At 30.1% G+C, this 18,723-nt stretch overlaps 1 protein-coding gene across 1 annotated transcript in view; it reads left to right on the top strand.

Moving 5' to 3' along the window:
• The window catches only part of LOC123291746 (ras-specific guanine nucleotide-releasing factor 1-like), a 48,487-nt gene extending 30,953 nt beyond the window's left edge, over positions 1-17,534 (top strand). The window contains exons 14-23 of the mRNA XM_044872147.1: positions 1,801-1,999; positions 3,264-3,409; positions 5,621-6,145; positions 7,524-7,612; positions 9,826-9,956; positions 10,337-10,564; positions 12,534-12,836; positions 15,062-15,344; positions 15,420-15,617; positions 16,821-17,534. Coding sequence (XP_044728082.1) covers positions 1,801-1,999; positions 3,264-3,409; positions 5,621-6,145; positions 7,524-7,612; positions 9,826-9,956; positions 10,337-10,564; positions 12,534-12,836; positions 15,062-15,344; positions 15,420-15,617; positions 16,821-17,039 — 2,321 coding nt within the window. The 3' untranslated portion in view covers positions 17,040-17,534. The remainder of the gene's footprint in view (positions 1-1,800; positions 2,000-3,263; positions 3,410-5,620; positions 6,146-7,523; positions 7,613-9,825; positions 9,957-10,336; positions 10,565-12,533; positions 12,837-15,061; positions 15,345-15,419; positions 15,618-16,820) is intronic.
• Positions 17,535-18,723: the final 1,189 nt, after the last annotated feature.

The following is an 18,723-nucleotide window of genomic DNA, read 5'->3' as shown; positions in this document are numbered from 1 at the left end:
GGCTTGATAGTTCTACTGGTCGTCGAGAGATGGCGCTAACAGCTCTCGGCGGTCAAAAGTTGATCATGATTATAGTTGTCGATTTATACAAACTTTCTAGATCATTTCTAGAACTTGCTAGAATTTTCTAGAAAATTTCGAATCGATTTTAACCGCTACACACATTTTGGAACTTTCTAGATCATTCCAGAAATTTGTTCTGAAAGTTCACATCAGTAAGAAAAGGACAGATATATATTTTTTCAAATTTTTGGCACCCACAACCACCTACTTCCACCCACCGCAACCAAACTCTCTTACTTTCACCAGGAGACTAAGGGGTAATTACCCCAACGTAAGTTGATTGGAGTTGGTGGTCTTAGAGAAAACCCTGTCTTCACGTACCAACATTAGAATTTTATATATATATATATATATATATATATATTTATTTATTAGATTATTAGATTAGATTAGATTAGATTCGTTCTGCGCAAAACAGTTTTTTTTAGTTCACTCAATGGCTTCATCATTTATGTAATAAATATTGCCTATATCTATAAATTATATAATTATTTAAATTATAATTTTTTTTATATTACTAATAATTTTGAAAGCAGTATCGATTAATTTTGATTCTCATTTTTTATGAGTTTCACACAATGGTTTGATCATTTATGTAATAATATTGCTTTTATATAACTAATACTTTTATTTAAAATATTAGTATAACAGTATCGAGAGTCTTTCTCTCTGCGGTCGCTAATGACTTATACGTTAAAAGCGACCTTAAATAAAATAACAAAAATAAAAAAAAAGTACTACTTTTTAAAAAGAGTCAGTTAACTACTTTTTAAAAAGATCATAATTCACTACGTAAAAGATCATAGTTTAGACTTGTGATTGAAATTATTGGTACCTTATTTTCAACTTTGATGATGAATTTTGTTATAACGTCATGAATATAGACGAAAGATGAGAATAAAATTTTTCGATATCTGCCTTGGTTTTCCAAACATCGAAATTACTACAAATTTCGAAAAATTGTATTCTTACTTTTCGACTTATATTGTCAAGCTATAACATAATTCACCATCAAAATTAAAAAAAAAAAAATTTTTAATTCGTTTCTCCACTACCGTGCTCATACATCCTTAATCCGAAATGGCCGAGCGGTCTAAGGCGTTAGTCTTTGACCGTTTGACTACTTAAGCGGGTTCGAGTTCAGGCAGCGGCAATGCGAACAATTATAATTAATGGAGGCTGTGGAATTGATCACATTGTCGTCGCTTGGATAAAAACGAAGTAACCGATTCCACCCACATCATATATGTAATTATAATGTAATTTAATAAATAAAGATTGACAAATAATGATGTGGGTGGCCGCTGTGATTATGCGTATGTCAGAAAAACGGAGGTTAAACCCCATTATAATTTTTACATCCTTAATCAATCGAGCACAACAGATTTTTTTTTCAATAATTTTAATTAACGTTTTAACTTTAATTAAAATTTTGTTTATTTAATTTCCACTGAATAGTTTTGAAGAAATCCATGAAAAAATATCATCCATCAACCATTTTCCCACAAAAAGTAAAACCAATGCTAAATATGTCTACGTTTGAAATCATTTATTTATTTAAATAATCTGGCAGCCTCCTCTAAAATTTTCTAAATGGATTTAGCCCAACTTCATATAAAAAAAAAATCAAGCCGTTTATCCAAAATTGACCTGGCGCTCGTACATTCTTAAATCAATTTAAATTTTACGAATTGTTTTTAACTGCTGTACCTGATATTACTTCATTTTGATTTCCAGATTTACGATTTTTGTCAATTGATTTTTTAAATACTTTTCTATTAACATATCGTGTATTTACGGATGGAGTCAGTGTTTTAGAAGCATTGAAAAAAGTATTTTATAATATTGACACTGAGCAAACAGCTCGTGGATCCATAATTTCATTGGATCTCAATCAAAAAAATGAAAATACTTTACAATTATACGATGAAAAAAGGTAAGCCTTCATTTTAATTAGCTTTTTTTAGTTACGATTTTACACTGACTTCGTCATTAAGGGAAAGTGTCCGAAAATTATCCCTCTAAGAAAAAATGTAATTTATAGCCAAGCTATTCAAGATTTGTATAACGTCGAAATTTTTTTGGTTCCTTTATTCAAGTGTTGTAATATTGGCATGCCAATTTGTTTTGATTTGTTCAAATTTTTTAAACTATTCAATATTTCTCAAAAAGGTTCATTTTACCGATCTTGTAAGAATAGGTGGGTAGAAAGATTCTATTGCGTTTTTTACCAAACATTTCACATAAAATATTAATTGTTATTTTACATTGAATCAACCATTAGTATAAACATAAAAATCACTGGTAAACTCATCTAAATCAATATATTTAAGACCCGCTACATGATGGAGGATCATTTTATCTATTATAATTTTACACACAAAATAGGGATCATTTTAACCAATATAAAGGGGATCATTTTACCTGTAACGACATATTTGAATATCGTCATAAAGACTGACTATAAAATTCATTATACGCTTAGTCAACAGAAGCCAAGAGTAAAACAACCAGCCGACGAAAACTAACAAAAAAAAGAAATTTTACGTTGTAATTTGTCTTAACATAGATAAAAAGCAATATAGTTAACATTTTTGCTTCGAAACACCAAAAGGCTTTTACATTGCTTTCTTCAACGATTAATTTGAGCAAGTACAGTAAATGTTCATTTTTTCTTGCGGTAGATGATAGTTCAAAGTCCCTTAATCACAATAAACAAAGTTTTGGGGCCACTTGTGGGGCAAAATTATGAATTATTTCATTTCAAAATTGAGATTTTTAACACAATACCTTATGGAAGAACTCACAAAAATATTAATTGTACAAAAATTAATCGGTGAGGGAGCTTCAAAAAAATTTTTAACTTGAAGAGAATTTATCACAGATTCTGTTTATGCTAAAGAAAACTTTTACCGGTTTTTGATGCTTTTACGATATTTGTATAGCATTTTATTACATTTAAGTTAATCAAATTGCCTAGTTTACGATATTTGTATAGAATTTTATTATATTTACGTCATACAAATTGCCTAGTTGACTAATTGACTAGTTACGTGACGGCCAGACTTTAATGTTTCACTTAAAACAACGAGGGATCAAATTTTCTAACACTTTCCCCTATTAATTAAGAATTTTATTTGACAATGAAAATTACCTATGTAATAAAAATAATAAATATTCATGAAGTTTTATTTCTGTAGGCGTATAAGTGGAGCAAGCTCAGTGTCTGGCTATGGATCAGAAATGAGTGATCGCGATCGTAGTCATAGTTACGATTCGCAAGGGCATCGTAGTCACAGTTATGATTCGCAAGGACATCGTAATTGGAAATCTAATTTTAAAAAATGTAAATTTTCCATTAAGAAATTATTCTTCCATTTTTTACTTTAAATAACACATATCATTATTTAGTTATTTGAAGTACAATTTTTTTTTTAGTTTCGCTTCGATAGTTTTTCAAACAAACAAAATTACTTACATTTGGGAAATTTTTCCAATGCCATATCGATTTATGGCAATAAGAAACTACATATCCATAGCTTTTTGTGCATTTCTTCATTTAATTTGAAAAAAATGGTCTTTATAGAAAACAAACAACTTTTATTGGAAATTTTTTTCGAAGAGATTCCGCTGAAGACATAAAAAAAAATAATTTTGGGAAAACTTTTCAGTTCGTTTTTGCCTAAACTGTACGGGTTGCGGAAAAAAATTTCGAAAAAATAATTTTACCTTTTTAATCGATAAAAACTTTTTGTTTTTTGGAATTCACATATGTTTTGCAAAGGAATTTTTAAATAAAATAATTTTTTCTTAAAAATTGACCCCTTTAATGTTATCGAATGAGTTTAGTATGGAATTAGAATCAATAGACTTACTATTTGAAATTATCTACAAATTTTCAAATCTTTATCTTTCATAAATTTTAAGAAAACGAAAACTTAAGTTTATTAACCTAATTTGGACTCTTGCAAAAAAACATAGATATTTACGGACAAATCTTTCAAACAAATGCTGTTTAGTTTTAGAGAAGAGACTTTTTTTTATTTAAATTTTTTGTTCTATCTGTTAAGTGGAAATAGTTCCTGAAAAATTTTCTGTTAAGTCTGAAGAACTGGATAACTCTGAAATCATCAATTCGAAAACGTTGAGAAATTCAGAGTTTCTAAGACTTATTAAGACTCTTTCTTATTATTCGTACAAATATTTTTCCATTAGTTTGACCCAATTAACCTAAATTGCTCGTTTACGAACTCAAAGTAACTGTTTACGTCCTAAGCGCGCTATAAAAATGACAGCTCGGCATTTCTTTTTTTTATTGTGCTCACGGACAGGCGAACAGACGCAGGCAAACGTGAATGAACTAATTAAGTGATTTTATGAGTACCTATACCAAATTTTTTTACGCAGCATCAATATTTCTAAACGTTATAAACTTGGGACTAAATTTAATATACTCTAATATATTTCATATATATCTATTTTAAGCATATAAAAGAAGAAATTAACTGACTGATTTAATGATTGATCGGTCAAAGCACAGCTGAAACCGCTGTCTCTAGAAGCATGACATATTGCACAAATGTTCCTTAAATGACGTTAGTGTGCACTAAGCGTATGAAATTTGGTCAATACACAGTATCTCGAATTATTTAGACTTTGTAACTCGAATAAAATGTTATTTCTCTGCGAGGTATATTGATAGTGCATATTTAAACTAAATCGAATATTTTAAAAAGCAGACTTCGTAAGCCGTAGTTATTAAAATATAGTGACGCCTTTCTAAGTCACACCTATCTAGATCGAAATTTTAGTTTAATTCCTCTGTATCTCGAACTAATTGTTAAGTCGAAAACTCATTAACTCGAAATTTTTTGCATATTTAAAGTCATATTATTAAGCTTTAGCTCAATTGAAGCAAGTGATCAACATTTGATTTGATTTAACTGACACTTGAAGTTAAAAAAACATTATCTACAAGAAAAAAGTTGCCAAATGTAAAGATACTGACTCACTGGACTAGAAAAAACTGACTGACTTGAAGAAGCTGGCTGACTGATTGACTGACTGAGTCATTGATTGATTGATCAAAGCACGGCAGAAACCGCTGGGTCTAGAAGCATGAAATTTTGAAAAAACGTTCCTTAAATGACGTAAGTGTGAACTAAGAAAGGATTTTTAGAAATTCATTCCATAAAGGATTAAAATGAGGGTTGAAAGTTTGTATGAATATATTAAAAAGCAGAATATTTTTCTTAAAATCGAATATTACATTTTTAATTTTTCAAGAACTTTTATTTCGAAAACTAAACGTCTAGAGAAAAAATCACAAGAGTACTTTTTTGCTTAAAACTGATAAAAAAAATATATATAAATATTTTTTATTTTGAAAAAATTCAAAATTTTGAACTTTATACTTCGTGAAAGTTTCCAAATGTAAATAGTTTGAGTAAAAGCTTACTGTATTTTGATTTATTGATTTATTTTTTTTAAATATTCATTTCACGTGCATGTTGCTGGCATTTTATGCGCTCGCATTACGAATTTTTATAATAATTAGGTGATGAAGAAAGTAAAGAAAATCCAAATTTAACGGTGACAAAATCACCACCACTCAAAACAATTGAAAACATTCAAATATCTGCATCTTCATCCGCTGATACAAAGTCAAACATATCAATAACAATACAAGAATCACAAAATTCACACTTAAATATCCCAAAACAAGTGATCACAGCGTCCAGTAGCAATGAAACACTAACGGATGCAACAATTGTGAGTGCTCCATGTTCACCAAGTAACTTAAGTTCCGTTACATTGGTTGGATCGGCTAGTTCGGGTTCACCAAATGATGGTACAGAAAAAATCACTGATAAACCGGAAGAGAAACAAGATACACCAGAACCTCCACCATCGGCAACGATTAGTCATTCAGAAATAAAATTCTTATATGAAACACCGACGAGTCCAGTCGCTGTGACAACATCGGCGACGGGAACATCTGAAAGACATTCACAAAAAGAAAATCGGCCGTATAAATCGCGAAGTACAAATAGTAAACGAAGAGTTTCTGACATCAATAAAGGTAGCAATTTTATCAATTTTTTTTCTACAGAATTTGAGAAACTTTTTTTTTATAATACTAGCTTTAATTCTTTGCTAAAATATGAATTTGAAAATTATTTGGTAGTGCTTTTATATTTAGTAGAAATTTGAATTCGAGAGCACAAAGTTTCGATTACTAAACAACAGTTTTTTTTTAATTCGTAGTAAGTAAATTAGTAAAAATATACAATCGTAAAGTTAACACTTCGAAAAATTTTTGAAGCAATCATTATTAAGCCCAAGACTTGTTTTACGCGGGGGTGAAAAAGTGTGCGTTGTACCCGGGCGCTAACTGATCGCCTCATTTCATTTACGAAGGCTAAAAAACGGCGCCGGTTGATTCTCGTATCCCGGCGCTCAATATGGTTAATGCGGCCATGGTTAAGCCCAAAAATTGAGTTAATTGGTTACACACTCTGCCAAGTATCGAATTATATATCAATATTTGAACTGAAATTTTGGGAAACCAGTTTAGTTTCAAACTAAAATTATTTGTTTTTAAGAAAGCAATATTTTTGGTGGAAAAAAAAAGTGAAGTTAATTTTGGCTGGACTTTCCGAAAAAAAGACAGTTTTCCTGGCAGAGGTCATTAACTTTTTGGCCCAGGTAAATTTTCAAGATCATTTAAAGATCAAAGTCAAATATCCTTGAAACTAGAATTTCAGGTCAAAGTCGTGGACAGTGGTGAAATGTCCTCTATTGCCCTTGCCAACTTTTGTCTAAAGCATTTTCTGTAGCTAGCGTATTTCCTTTCGATTAAATGCAATAATGACATATTTTCTAAGTCACATTTCCTCCGAAAGCTAACGATTTTCGAAACAATGAAAAAATGTTAGTTTTTATGAGGATCAACTTCCTAATTTAAAGTGTTATTCTATCTATTTCCTTTTCGAATCTAAATTGACTATTAAATCAACGCGGAGAAATAGGCCCAATCTGATATCAGAGCATGATGTCCCCCATCATAATCTGCAACTTTTGTTAAAGTTTTTTTTGATTGGTTATCTACAAATCGAACTATTATAGCCATTATAGATTAAAATGATCCACCCTGTATGGACTGCCAGAGGCAATCCCTCTAGCGGCCATATATTAATTTGAACTAGTACTTATGTATTAACCAACTCTTTGTTTAAAAAGTTTAGTAACTTCGCGCCTCTAAGAACATATCTATAGATATATTATCCTTGCCTTATGGATAATTCGCCTCTGAGGATTGTAATCCCACAGTGTTTTGATGATTGACAAAAAATTTCCTAAAAAATTAATTTTCTTAACAAATAATTCGAAGTGTTAACTTTTAAGGAAATCAAATCGACAAAATTTTTTAATAGTATACAACATCCTCTGTTTTACAGATCTGTATGATGATAGTTCAAATGATGGAGCTGGTCATGACGCCTCGCATCGAACATCTTGCAGTTCAACCAGATCAGCTTCCATTTCGGTAAAAATTATTTTCTTATCTTCTTATCTAGTAATAAAGTTTTTGAAATAGTCTAATCCCTTTTTTTAAAAAAAAAAAACAAAATAAAAAAGCAGATATATTCCTTATTTTTGAAATTAGATGAAATTGTCCTAAAAATATCGAAATGCACTGAATAAAAATGGGATCTATTTTTGGTTTGGTATTAAAAACATGTCTAAAATTAAACTTGGAAATTATAGTACAAATACTTTTAAAAAGCAATAGACCTTTTTCATGAAAAACAGAAATGCTTTTTGATAATTTTTTATGAAAATATAGGTCGAGTAGAGCCTGTAACTCAAAAATTACGCATTTTTAACAATAAAAACACTTTGAAAAAAAATGTTTAAAAAGTCACAATATTTGAAATATTTTAAAACGTTTTCTTTTGTCTCCGCCGCACACGTGATCTGTGATGTCAATCCCACAAGCAATGACAATAAAACAGTGTCAACAGTTGCATTAATATATCATTATTATCAACTTTAAATGACGTCAAACCAACCTTCGTGTAACATCGTGTGTTTCCGGATCGTTTTCGCCAATTTGAATTTTAATGATTTTCATTGTCTGTTTTCTCGGTCATATGGCTTTAAAAAAATCGAAGAAAAAAATTAGCCCAAGACATTTACTTTCATTTAATAAAAAGGAAAAAAAATGTGAAAAAGGTCTATTTCATTTGACTAAATGTGAAATTCATAAAAATAATCACCCTGGTGGAAAAAATATTTGAAGAAAGAATAAACCTTAATAGCTTAGAAACTCCGAAAAAGTCTGAGGAACTCTGAATTTCTCAACTTTTTGGGACTATCTAATTCAGACTTAATTAGTCTGGATAACTATGAACTAGACAGACAGCCCAAAAACATTGAGAAATTCAGAGTTATTCAGAGTTGCTAATACTTATTTCTTCAAATGTTTTTTCCACCAGGGCACTAAATTAATTTAACCAAACTTGACTGATAATTTGATCAAACTGCCAAAAACTTATTTGAAAAGCTAAACAATTTCATGCCCGTATGTGATGAAAAATTATAAATTCCCGAAAAAGATTTATAAGTCACCAAATTTTAAAACTTCCCAGGTAAAGTCACTACTTAGTTAGATAAAAATTATGTACGCCTCAAAAAAAACGCCATCCCTCAAGGAGTGGTTGGATCAACTCATGATTGTTCAGAATATCCAAATATTTTCTAGCTATGGCACTCGAAAAACAGATTTAGAGTGTTACTTCAGGGAATGTACGAAACAAAACATAATTCATGCTACCGAGAAGCAATTTGGTCGAGTAGAAGAAAAAATTCTAAGAAAGATAGTGTTTTTTGCATCTTTCCAGCTGGTGCAGAACATTACCTTAAAAAAACGGAAAAACAGTTAAACAAATGAAATTTACAAATTTTAAAATAAATACGGATACGGAATCCTAACTGGCTCTTAAAATATATCTAAGAACACTCTTCATTAAATTACCTTTTACTTAGAGCCTTCTTCAAACTAGGGTTCTGTAGCTGTTCCAGGTGCAGATCTCTAAACTCGCACTTGAAACATAGCTAAGAATACTCTCCATTAAATCATCTTTCAAACGAAACAGAAAAATAAAAGTCGATTAATTCTTTTAGGCGCTGCGATGCCACAGACAGAGAGAGACAGACAGACAAACAGACACACACACATAGCGGTCAAACTAATAACACCCCTTTTTTGGTTCGAGGGTTAAAAACGATTTTTTGCGTATAAAGAAAAATAAAAACAACAATCTGGAAAAAAAATTAAATTAGAAGATTGTAGAGAATTTCGTTGGTTATTCCCCGAACCCAGTTTGTGTCATTTGATAAGCTTTTTTATTCTCAAAATTTTTTTTAAACGGTTTTTTCTACTTTTATCGATTTTTTTATATTATGTTCTGCATCGTAAAAAATCTGCGCCACCAAATGTTTTGCTTCTCGATAGTATGCTTTAGGGCTTTATCATTAGATCATTCATAGACTCCCTAGATTATGTCGCCGTTCACAAGAAGAGGTATTCTAGACAATCATGAGAAACTTTTTGGACACTTTGTACACCAGGATCTTTTTATTAAAACATGGTTTTGAGTTTAGCACACAAAAATAAATCCAATGTGTAAATTCTAGCGGATTCTAATTAACAAATCGTTTCGTTTTGTTTTCTGTTTCTATTTGTTCAATAACTAGTATTATGGTGGACGCCGGTCAGTTCAAGAGGACGGAACTGTATCAACTCGGACCAGCTTTCAACATGAATCACCACAAAATTCTAGTAAAGCGGGTGTTGTCATTACCTCATTTAGACAATCCCAACGCAGGTAGTAAAAACACTTCAATTCAATTTTTCTGAAAAGTTTATACAAATATTTTGCGCATGATTTGTGTCAAAAAATCATTTTGTTTCTCATGAACTCATGAATTTAGTTCGTTTCGATATTTTTGTATTCAATATTCTTGTTTTTTATTATACTTTCTCATTTTAAACTGATCTTTATATTCGTTCGTTCATATTATTATTAACTGTTCTAAATCTTAGACAAATCTTAGAAAACCGTCTACGATTGTTTCATCTCTCTTTTGGGGGGGAGAGGGTACTCTTGGCACATGTTGTCAGGGGGATTACTGTTACCTCTTGTTTTCTGTAATTTTCTTGTTACACGAAAATTTCTAGTTCTTTTCTAAATATTTTCTTAAATAGGAGTAGTACTTCAACGGCGGCAACAGCATTTGCAATTGCAACATCGGCTTCGAGTAATCCACGCGATCACACGCCAACCACAAGTTGTAAAATTTCTGCCTCGGGTCAAGGTCCTCGAACAAGTGTTGGAGATGCATCGATCATTTCAGGTAGCTGTCGTGATCGTAACCGTCGAAAAGAATCTGTCATGTCAACAGCGGCTACAATGCGAGTTTTAAATGTTCTACGGTAAGTTCATCAATGTAAAACGTTAACAGAGAAGTAGCATGATTTTTAATTTTATTTTTTTCGAATGTTTTTTTTTTTTTTTTTTCTTTATGTAATTTTACAATTGAAAATGGTTTTTCTAAATTGTAAATTTAAATGCAAGTGACGTCAAAATATCGCTTTAGTAACGCCACCGCACGAAGAAATGATATAATAACATGTAGGATGATAAATGGTTTGTCTCTCAACTTGTCTTCACTATTTATTATATAATTTTACATTGAAACAAGTAAAAAAAATGTGAATTTAGCGTGATTCCGATTGGCTCCCAGCCTCAACGGATATCAAGACGTAACAACCAATTACAAGGTGTTTTTTTATTCAAAAGTATAACTATTTTTTATTAATAATTAATAAAAAAATGGAATTATTAATTTTTTTTAAAATATACTTTAGATGAATAGGGTATTCATTCTACTATGTTTGAAAAAGTACCTACTTCAAAATGTTGATTTTCATATTAAAAAGCCACAAAAAATTATATTCTGGCAAAATTAACACGCTTTCTTGCCATAAAATTAAATTAAATTTTAAACTTTTTTTATTCTGTCAAAAACGCTGTCATCCATTTTGGTGACGTAATATTGGTAAAATCAACAGCCATTACTTCAAAACATTTCGAAGCAGTCATTCTCCCCATAGGGGAACTCGTACCATAATTCACTTCTATGTTGATTCTTGTCATTTATGTCATTAAAAAAATTTACTATTTGTTTAAAAAATTCATTGCTTTTTTTACTGCACATTAGGTAATATAATGAAAGCATACTAATGAAAGCAAACAAAATCATTTTCATGTTTTAAGCATTGGCATTAGTAATTTTTCTTTTTTTTTTTTTATTCTGTCAAAAAATATTCTATCACACTTGTCACTGTATTAATAATTTTGCCTTCATCAGTTTTTACCTTCTTTTTTATCATGTGGTTATAAATTGTATTTTAAGAAGTAGGTAAACAGGTACAAATGAAATGCACTGATTAAAGAACAGTTAAATTTGACAGATATGTACCCAGCTGTTTACACTGAACTGACAGTTTTTGCCTATATGACATCACGTTAGGGCTCGCTTGTGTATTAGGTCACATGATTACGGAAGCCTGAATGGTTCAAATCAATTTATGAGAAAGTGGCGCGACACTAGCTTATTTTTTAAATATGTACTATCCACAAGTATAAAAACAACTTTTAAAAAAGTCACTAGTCCACTTTCAACAAGTGTACTTGTGACTTGGGGCATTATGGAAACGAACCTTTTTGAAGATGTCTGTCGGTGATGATTATCCTTTGATTAGACGCTACCGAAACTGTCTGAAATTATTAATAATTATATGTACGGATTTAATAATAATATGATAATGTTTATAATTTGCCTTATTTAGTTAATCCAAAATTTTGTTTAGTATTAGTAGTATTATTTAAAAAATATAATGCTTTAATTGTTGATGTTTTTCTTTTGCATCTGCACTTTTCTAATTTCTAACCTTTAAAAGTATTATTAAATGTTTATTATGACGTTATAATTAGAAATCTGCACATGACAAAATACCGACATCTTCAAAAAGGCTCGTATCCATAATACCACAAGTCACAAGTGCACTTGTTGAAAGTGAACTAGTGGCTTTTTAAAAGTTGGTTTTATACTTGTGGGTAGTACACATTTGAAAAATAAGCTAATGTAGCGCCACTTCCTCAGAAATTGATTGTGAGCCATTCAGGCTTCCGTACATACAGTTTAAAAATTACGATTTTTAATTTTAATATAATTAAACAATTATGTATTTCTACATAAATTTTAATTTTTATCAAATATCATAATTTATTTTCCACTTCCGAAAGTACTCTATTATTCATTCATTTATATATGAATTTATTGCAAGAATTATTGCAACTATATGAAATTAAAACTACGAGATATTTCTTTTATTTTAGACATTGGGTCTCTAAACATGCTCAAGATTTTGAAATGGATCAACGATTAAAGAATTTAACCATTGAATTTTTGGATGATATTATATATAGTCCAAATCTTTTACCCGCCGAACATAAAGCTGCCGCACAATTATTGAAATTAATTACTAAAGAAGAGCCAGAAAGTTCTAAAGTTAATTTAGATAAACTTTTAGCGCCTCCATTAACACGTAGTAAAGAAAGTATTGAAACGTTATCGGCATTAGAAATAGCTGAACAAATGACTTATTTAGATCATCAAATATTTATTTCTATTGCTAGCGAGTAAGTAAATTGAGGAATTAGAAGGCCCATTTTGTTTCTGGTTTAGTGAGGCATGCTACTTTCTATGCTTCTTAATTTCGTAAAGATATTAGCTTCTTCATTTTTCATACCCTGGTTGAAATATTTTCTACTAATAGTCTAATTTAGTCTTGTAATGTTCTGAAAAACTATTCTAGAAGAATGAGTACGTTTAAAAAATTCTGAAAAACTCTGAAAAAGTATGTAAAGATCTGTATAAAATTTATTAAACAGTTTGAAGACTGCATTATTACAAGTTTTTGGACTTCTTAGAAGACTTTTTCAGAATTAATCAGAGCTTTTATGAAAATTTAGCTAAAGTAAGAGTGAGATTTATTCAGAATTAAACAGAGAAAAATTTAAAACATTATAGATTTTCAAATAAATACTTACTGCAGGTTTATATTTAAAACTTCTCCTAGGGGATCAAAAAAATTTCCAGGAAATTATTTAGAGTGATTGTATATTCAATATATGTCAACATTTCTCTTGTGAGAATGACTTTGAGCATAGTTGTTTCTCTTCAAAGCGAATAAAACAGTCAGGAAAACTCAAAATTCTGGCAAATTTTTATATCCCTTAAGTAAGAAGTATTGAATATTTAAATATAATACAATTGAAATTTAAAAAATTCGCGACATATGCGATTTATTTCTTGTAAACCGATTTTTGGAAACTTAGCTACAAAATGTTCTCAATCAAGTCGGTTCGACCGTTTAGGGGCTACGATGCTTCTGGGAAACACATAGACGCACAGATAAACACTTTAAACTTATAACACTTCTTCTTAAATCAATATCAAAGTGATGGTCAAGGACATCAGATAAGATGAAAAGGATACTTAGAGATCTATCATTTTTTGGGACAAATTTTTGGAAATATTTTAATTAAAATTGAAATACTTGAGTTGACTTTGTTCTTTTGAATTACCTAATTACTTTACCATTTCTTTTTTCGAAATGAATTGAGCCAAGTTTATTTGACCATTCATTTCCATGGTAATTATTTATATGTTAAAATTATATGTCATGCCTTTTCCAAACTGAATTGATTTTGAAGATCTTCACCAATTTTTTAGTTTTTTGGGGTATATAACCCTAAGCTCGCACTTGAAACATAGTTAAGAACATTCTCCGTTTAATTACCTTTCAAATGAAACCAAAAAATCGGTTTATCCGTTTAGGCGCCGTTTAATTCTGAAAAAGTGTTCTAGAAGAGTCCAAAAACTTGTAATAATGCAGTCTTCAAACTGCTTAATAAGTTTTATATAGATCTTTTCAGAGTTTTTCAGAATTTTTTTTTTGGTATACTAATTTTTCTAGAATTGTTTTTCAGAACACTGCAAGAGTAAATTAGACTATTGGCAGAAAATATTTCCACCAGAGAAGTTTTAGGCAGTTCTAGGACCATACTCATTAACAAAAAAAAGAGTAATAATAATAATTATAATACTCTGTGTCCTCCTTGAGAACAACTTGCCACTCGACGGCGAGCTACTTTAAGCAAATGAAGCTATATAGAATTGTGCCAAACCCCATGCAGAATGCCCACAGCTTCCCACCGGGATTTCTCTCAGGATTGATGGATGTAAGGTTTTTGACTCAAACCTGACGCCCAGGTTTCTGCAGGTGCATGTCATGTAATCCATACAGTTCGTACAAGTGAGATCATCAAAGATCGCCATATTATGAAGGCGTGAGTTTAATCGACAGTGTTCTGTTAACAGTCTCACTACTCTTCTCATCTGTGCTCCAGCGAGTTTCAGACGAGCACAGTCGAAAGTCCTAGCTGTGGTTATACACAGTTTGACCAGTCTCATGTTCTTCGCAAAGTCTCAATAAGCAAGATGGACTTGTCATAGGCATTACTTGATTTGGTAAATTACAGAGCATCTTGCTGTGAGAGAATGACAGGCTCAGGTGAAAGGGGTGTTTGAGACGGCTGACTCTTGACAACGAGTCCGCTGATTCATTCCCTTTAACGCCAGAGTGACGCGGTACCCAGATCAGTCTGACGAAGAAAGAAAGTAAATTAACACTGTAAGAAATTCGGTGAACTTACCGGATGACTAAATTGAGGGAAATTAACAGTTATCGAAAAACTAACAGTTAGATCAGCCACGTCTTCCACTAAACTAGAGACAAAATAGTCACTGTTAATGCTTACATGCTACTTAATAAATAAATGACGCCTTTGAATTTGATCAGAGAATTCTTGGGACAAGCCTGGATGAAAGCGGATAAACATATAAAAGCCCCACATATCATTCTTATGACACGTCGTTTTAATGAAGTATCACAATTAGTTGTATCTGAGATAATTCGACGTAATACTTTATCCGGACGAATAGCAGCGATTGAAAAATGGACAGCTGTTGCAGACATATCACGTTGTTTACATAATTTTAATGGTATGCTACAAATTTGTGCAGCTTTCACAAATACATCGGTGTATCGTTTAAAAAAAACTTGGGAGAAAGTGTCCCGAACGGTAAGTAATTATTTAATCCCCGATATTTTAGTTGACTTTCCGAATATTATTCATCCCTGTTTGATTTGTTTTAAGACAAAGCAAACAATTGAAAAGCTACAAACGATTGTATCATCGGATGGAAGGTTTCGTTCATTGCGTGATGCCTTACATCGATGTGACCCCCCGTGCATTCCATATTTGGGAATGTATTTAACTGATTTGTCGTTTATTGAAGAAGGAACACCAAATTTTACTGAAGATGGTTTGCTTAATTTTTCTAAAATGCGAATGGTAAGTAGATTTTTAACAAAAAATTTTCAGAAATCAATCGGTAATCAAACACGTACCTATTGAATTTCTTAAATAAGGGGGAAAAAACATCTGTAACATCTTTGATCCTAAACCAGAAAAATGGGTCAGGGCTCTAATCTATTATTATTTTCTGTTTCTATCGTTAATCGGAAATACTAAAATGCATTGTGTGCACAAATTTGAATTGTAAAAAATTCCTTAGATTATATATAACGATTTTGGTATCATAATTAATTAGTCATATCAAATATTAATAATATATGCTATAAGTTTTATTTTATTAATAATCAAAATAATATTTAAATTAAAATTACATTGTCTTTTGTTAAAAAGTGTGACATTTTAAGGTTATGTTTATTAATTTAAACAACAGTTTATCATTGAATTTGACAGTTAAATTTTAGTCCACTGAGTTTATAAAAATATTTAATCAATAAAATATTAGATTGTGTTATTTTAATTTATTATAAATTTTTTTGTATCATTGTTTTATTTCTGAAAACAGAAAATAATAAGAAAATGATAGTTCTAAAATTGACCGGAATGGAGCTTGTATAGCAAAAGGTGTTTGATTTGAACTTTTCTATCCTTCTCTAATAACTTGTTTAGTTGTTTATCCTACTCTTATTACTATTTTGTTTAATGTAAACTCTATCCTTCTCTAACAACTTGTTTTAATTTTTATATTACTCTTATTACTTGTATTTAAAACTTACCCTTTTTCTACAGCAGCACCACCAATTTTATGATTTTTTCTGGACACTTTTTATATACAAAGATGGTTCTCGTTAACTCTACCCACCATTAATTAAATAAAACCTTCCATGGAAAAGTTGACTTGTAGAATTAATAACTAAGCAATTTGTATTACTCAAATGTTATACCTGTATACGATTGTGTTTTTCATGGCTGTATGTTTGTCAAATAATCGAAAAACTCATGTACGTAATACAAGTTGACTATACATTATATATTATTGTATATTAACAAATAGAAACATTTACGCATCTTACTTATTATATTTACGATGTCATATGTTTTACGAATGGTATTTGACACTTAAAAAAACACGTTTCACGAGGTTATAGCAAAAAGTGAGCAGTTTATTTCATTTCCCTTAAGTAGCCCATTTTTGTAACATCTTTTACTGAAGACTATTTGTATATTTGTTTCGAATTACAGATTGCACATGTTATTCGAGAAATTCGTCATTTTCAACAAACTCCATATAAAATAGAATTAATCACAAAAGTTACAAATTACTTGTTAGACACATCATTATTGTTAGATGATGATGAATTGTATCGGTTATCATTGGAAATTGAACCGCGTACATCACGTTTAAGTTCTGGATTAGTCACACAATTATCAACTACGGCTCTGCCACCTTATAGAACCTAACTTTATAAACTACAAAATCAATCAACTTTTATTATTATTCAATAATAAATAATCAAATAGTCTAATTATAACGATTGTCTTACCAAAAATCTAACTTATTTTCGCAAGATTGAACGTTAAAACCATTTCAAAATAAAAGAAATGGGGATAGGAATATTAGGGGATTCCCCCTATGAATTTATATTTCAAAAAGTGGTTTCTAGAAAAATTGCATCTTGTTTTAAGATGTAATTTCATGATGACGCTTGACGCTGGCTTTGAGCGTCAAATTAAGAATCCTCCTAGCTGAAAAAATAGATGCCCAACGTCAAATTGTAAAAAGGAGCGACAAAAAACAAAAAAGTTTATTCATCCATAACCTCATTTTTAATAAGACACATGGCAATGATAAACAACTATATCCATAATGGGGGGTGAATATGATTATCAATTGTTCAAAAAAGTTCTTTGGAAATGGCAATCAATTGATATTAAAATTTTCTAAAATTAAACCTTTATTCTGTACTACAGGTTATATAGAAGCTAGTTACTCTTGTACATAACGCACTAAATTACAGGAGTTATTTTTTTATCTAAATAGGTTCAGTATCACATACTGAATGTAAATGCACAAAATTCTTACAAAAATAGGCGGGGAAAGTACCTTCATTTTAAGAAAAACCGTTTTAGGCTATATTTCCATAACCGTGCACTTTTGACCAAAAATGGTAATAACGTCATAAATATTAATTTTAGGAAACAAAGTTCAAAGTAAATGTTTTAGGAAATTTGTAGATTTAAAAGTGAAGTTATTATGATTTTCTTGTTTAAACAAATATTAGAAGATATATCGATCAAATAGTCAATAAGTAAATCGTCATAGTCGTATAAGTCATAAACGGTTAGTGATACAAAAAAAAATTAGCTTTCAAAAAGGTAGGTAATTTAATTATCTACAATAAAGATTATTATCATTTTTGGTCTAAAATGCACGGTTATGGAGATATAGTCTAAAACGGTTTTTCTTAAAATGGAGGCACTCCCCCCCCCTATTTTTGTAAGGATTTTGTGCATTTACATTCAGTATGTGATATTGAACCTATTTAAATAAAAAAATAACTCCAGTAATTTAATGCAGAAAAAAATTTTCTGTAGTCTGAAGTACTGGTTTTATTAAAACATTAAAAAATATATATTATAAATTTTTTTATCCAATGCTCTCAAAATGAATCCTGATAATAAAAATAGAATATACTTTTCTATGATAAAAAGTCAGTTTTGTCCGTTCTGTCATCTGGATGAAAAAAAAAATATTATGCAACGTCAAATCGTAAAAAGCTAAACATTGTTTGATTTGACGCTCAAACTCAGCGTCAAGCCTTATCATGAAAATACACCTTTACAAATTAAATTGGAACCAGACTTTTTTTACTTTTTGAAATAAATTTTAAAAGAAGTAATTTGTGCCAATTTTTAGTCAACGGTAAGAATGAATTGCTAAAAATCCAAATTTTTGTAAAACATCAGTCCAACGATTTAAAAAAGAAAAAAGGATTATGAAAAAATTTCTAATCTTGTGAAAATAATAAAGATTTTAGATTGAGGCAAATTTTAAGACTATATAAAATAATGCATTGCAATTCTTGTTTTAAACTTCATAAGAAAAATGTTCAAAAATGTTTATTCAAAAATTATATATTTTCTA

Source organism: Chrysoperla carnea, chromosome 2 (genome assembly GCF_905475395.1).
Source record: "Chrysoperla carnea chromosome 2, inChrCarn1.1, whole genome shotgun sequence".
In the NCBI taxonomy this organism is placed as follows: Eukaryota; Metazoa; Arthropoda; class Insecta; order Neuroptera; family Chrysopidae; genus Chrysoperla; species Chrysoperla carnea.
This window is presented reverse-complemented; position numbering and strand designations above follow the sequence as displayed.